The sequence below is a fragment of the Eimeria maxima genome, genomic scaffold (genome assembly GCF_000499605.1).
Source record: "Eimeria maxima Weybridge genomic scaffold, Emw_scaff2212, whole genome shotgun sequence".
In the NCBI taxonomy this organism is placed as follows: Eukaryota; Apicomplexa; class Conoidasida; order Eucoccidiorida; family Eimeriidae; genus Eimeria; species Eimeria maxima.
Genome location: NW_013565078.1, coordinates 1 through 3940, shown reverse-complemented (window position 1 = coordinate 3940; position 3940 = coordinate 1). Strand labels below are relative to the sequence as shown.

Here is a 3940-nt window from a genome sequence, read left to right as displayed (position 1 = left end):
TATATATATATATATATATATATATATACAGATGTATATACACTGTAAATATAGCGGCGAAGCATAGACAATAAATAGATAAATAAATAAATAAATAAATAAATAAATAAATAAAATAGTATATTGAACAAATATAAATAAATAGATAAAAGAAAGAAAAAAAGAAAAGAAAATAAAAAGCCCCAAGGGTTTACATCGCTACCCTGTAGCCACGACGGAGGAGAGCCTGCAGCAGCAAAACGCATGCATTGTCTTGTTGCAATAAAGGAAACAATAAAAAGGAGACAATAAAAAGGAGACAAAAAGGAGACAATAAAAAGGAGACAATAAAAGGAGACAGTTGGACTTACGGATTGAAGGGAGAGGACCTGTCTCCTTTGCTCAGGTGTCCATGCAGCCATACGGCTAGGTGTTGAATTTAGTACACTGCAGCAGCAGCAGCAGCAAAAACAGCAGCAGAAAAAAAGAAAGGAATGCATGCATGCATGCATGCACTCATACATTTGCTGCTAAGGAAAGGGATGCGTGTCTCTACAAGAAAAAGGAGACAAAAAAAATTTAAGGGTTTAGGGTTTAGGGTTTAGGGTTTGAGTTACTTGCTCAGCATCGTTGGTACCTTCACCACCTCATCTGTACACAACAAACAATAATAAATATAATCTTTACTATACAGCAGCAGCAGCAGCAGCAGCAGCAGCAGCAGGAGCTGCTGCTGGTGCTGGGGGAGGTAGGAGTACTAATGCTGCAGAACCCCCTGCAGCAGCAACAACAGAAGAAACAGCAGCAGCAGCAGCAGCAACAGCAGCAGCAAAGAAGTGTCCTGTCTGGGGTGTATATACACCCGAGGGCTTACCGACAAGAGCAGCAGCAGCAGGAGGGACATCCCATGCAGGGTGAGTAGGCTGAGGCCTATTTGCTGGTAGTGGTGCTGTTGTTGCTGCTGCTGTTGCTGCTGTTGCTGTTGTTGCTGCTGTTGGTGCTGCTGCAGCAAATAACAAAAGACAGAGAGACAAAAGGGGACAAATAAATATAAAAAGGAGACAGAAGGCAGCTGCAGCAAGGAGACAACAAAAGGAAGAAAAAAGGAGACACTTGCAGTACGTGCTGCAGCAATAACTGCTGTGGGGATCGATCGATCCCCATGTGTGGGGTGTTAGGGTTTAGGGTTTAGGGTTTAGGATTTATTATAACATACCCCTAATCCCTCCTGCTGCTTCTCCAAGACCCGTCGCCGTCTGCTGCTGTGGGCCCCCAAGTCCTCCTGCTGCTGCACCTGCTGCTCCTGCTGCTGCTCCTGCTTGTGAGGGGAGGGGGCCCCCTTGTGAATACCCTCTGCTTTGCTGCAGCAGAGGTACTGCAGTAGGAGCTGCTGCTTTAGACGCAGCAACCCACTGGCGTGTGGGGGCCCCCAGGGGGCCCCCCTGGGGCCCCGCAGATGGGCCCCCCCCACCTGCAGCAACATCGCCAGGCATCGGCCCTCCTGCTGCTGCTGCTGCTGCTGCTGCTGCTGGAGCTGCTGCTGCTCCTGCTGCTGCTGCTGCTCCACGAGGCGAAAGGACGCTTCCCATTGGCTGTGAAACCGCTGCTCGTCCTGCTGCAGGAGCAGCAGCAGCAGCAGGAGCAGCAGCAGACGAAGACAGGAGGGGCCCCTCAGGGGCCCCCTGGGGCTGTATAACTACAGGACCCATAGTAGGAGGCCAACGGCATTGTGGTGCTGCTGTTGCTGCTGTTGTTGCTCCTGCTGCTGCTGTTGCTGCTGCTGCCCCGTGAGTAGCATCCGTAGACATACCAGTAGAGAGGTGCGGTGCTATAGCAGCAGGTTGCTGCAGCATAGCTTGCTGCTGCTGCTGCTGCTGCTGCTGCTGCTGCTGCGGCTGCAGCTGCTGCTGCTGTAGCTGTGGCTGATGTATCTGTGGTTGTTGCTGCATTGGTTGCTGTTGCTGCAAGAGCTGATGCTGCTGCTGCAGCTGTTGCTGCTGCAGTGGCTGCTGCTGCTGCTGCAGCGACTGTTGGTGCTTCAACGGTTGCTGCTGCTGTTGTAATGGTTGCTGCTGCTGCATAGGTTGCTGTTGCTGCAGCAGCTGCTGCTGTGGCTGCAATGTTTGCTGCTGCTGCATCGGTTGCTGCTGCTGCAAAGTCTGCGGCTGGGTTAACTGATGTGGTTGCAGCAACTGCGGCTGCTGCTGCTGCTGCTGCTGCTGTACCTGCGGTTGCTGCTGCTGCAACTGCTGCTGCTGCAGCATGGGTTGTGCTTGCATGATATGCGGTTGCTGCTGCTGTTGCTGTTGCGGTGGGGTCATCGTTGTTGTTGCTGGTGTAGCAATACCACTAGTGCCGCTGCTGCTGCTGCTGCTGCTGCTGCTGCCTGCTGCTGCTGCAGGAGGTGCGCGTTGTGTAGGCAGCATATTTGCTGCCTTAAGTTGCTGCTGCCTTTCTTCTCTGTTGCGCTGCAGTTGCTGCCTCTCGAACTCTGGTAGCCTTTTAAGTGCATCAAAGGTAGCTGCAACTTGCTGCTGCTGCTGCTGCTGCTGCTGCTGCTGCTGCTGCTGCTGTTTGTGCTGCTGAGCATCTGCTTCTGCAGCAGCAAGATCTTTGCTGCTGATGCCCCCTATTAAGAACATGGCATAAGTAGCAGCATAAGTTAATGAAGGATTATCTGTAAGGAAGCGACGGCAGATAAGGGGCTGCTGCAGCGCGAGCTGCTGCAGCGCATGCAGCAGCTGCAGCAGCTGCGAGGTGGATAGACACTGCATAAATTCGCATACAAATGAGGGCAGCACGCCAGGTGCAGCAGCAAAAGGATCCGAGGGAGCATAACCCATTAAGGATGCTGCTGCTGCTGCTGCTACACCAGCGTCACGGCCTCCAGGGAGACCAGCAGCAGCAGCAGCTGCTGCTGCAGCAGATGCAGCAGCAGCAGCAGATCCTGTCAATCTCCCTTTACCACCACGACCTTCTTGTTTTGCTGCTGAACACAAACAGCAGCAGCAGCAGCAGCAGCAGCAGCAAATGCACTTAATGACCCAATACGTTTCTGCAGTGCAGCAGCAGCAGCAACAGCAGCAGCAACAGGAGCAGGAACTTACATTTTCCTTCTTTGGTTTGTCTTGAAGCAGCAGCAGCAGCAGCAGCAGCAGGATTATTATTTGCTGCTGCAGCATTACCATACATTTCTCTTAATTCAGCTGTAGCCCAATCTAACTTAAGACGACGACCACGAAGCTCAATTGGTTGCTGCTGCTGCTGCTGCAGCAGCAGCAAACAACTCTCTACATCAGGGAAACCTACAAATCCAAATCCCTTTGATTGACCTGAATATATACATATATATATATATATATATATGTCTAAACCCTAAACCCTAAACCCTAAACCCTAAACCCTAAACCCTAAACCCTAAACCCTAAACACTAAATAGGATACAAAAACTAAACCGTAACTGCCTCCCTCCCTCATTTCCTCCCTCTCTCTCTCCCTCTCCCTTCCTCTCCCTCTCCCTTTCTCTCCCTTTCTCTCCCTCTCCCTCTCCTTCTCTCCCTTACCTGATTCGGAGTCATATTTAACCCTAACACTAATAACTTTACCAGCAATGGATAGTACAATCTATCTATCAATCTACCTTGTTTCTCTCTCCCTCTCTCCCTGTCCCTGTCCCTGTCCCTGTCCCTCTCCCTCTCCCTCCCTTCCTCTCCCTCTCCCTCTCCCTCTTCCTGTCCCTCTCCCTCTCCTTCTCTCCCTTACCTGATTCTGAGTCATATTTGAGCCTAACACTGATAACATGACCAGCAATGGATAGAATATCTTTGATTTCATTTTCGGATGCCTCAAATGGAATATTTCCAACCCATAATTGATACCCTATATTACCTATATTACAGGGGCCCCCTATAGGGGCCCCCTCCATCTTTATATATATATATATATTATATATATATATATA

The 3940-nt window shown here is 50.2% G+C and overlaps 1 protein-coding gene across 1 annotated transcript; it reads right to left on the bottom strand.

The window, feature by feature from the left end:
• Positions 1-1184: 1184 nt before the first annotated feature.
• Positions 1185-2822, bottom strand: EMWEY_00057680 (mRNA processing protein, putative; the record flags this gene model as incomplete). Its single annotated transcript, XM_013480697.1, has 1 exon — positions 1185-2822. One exon carries the CDS (start codon positions 2820-2822, stop codon positions 1185-1187), a length of 1638 nt encoding a protein of 545 aa, XP_013336151.1.
• Positions 2823-3940: the final 1118 nt, after the last annotated feature.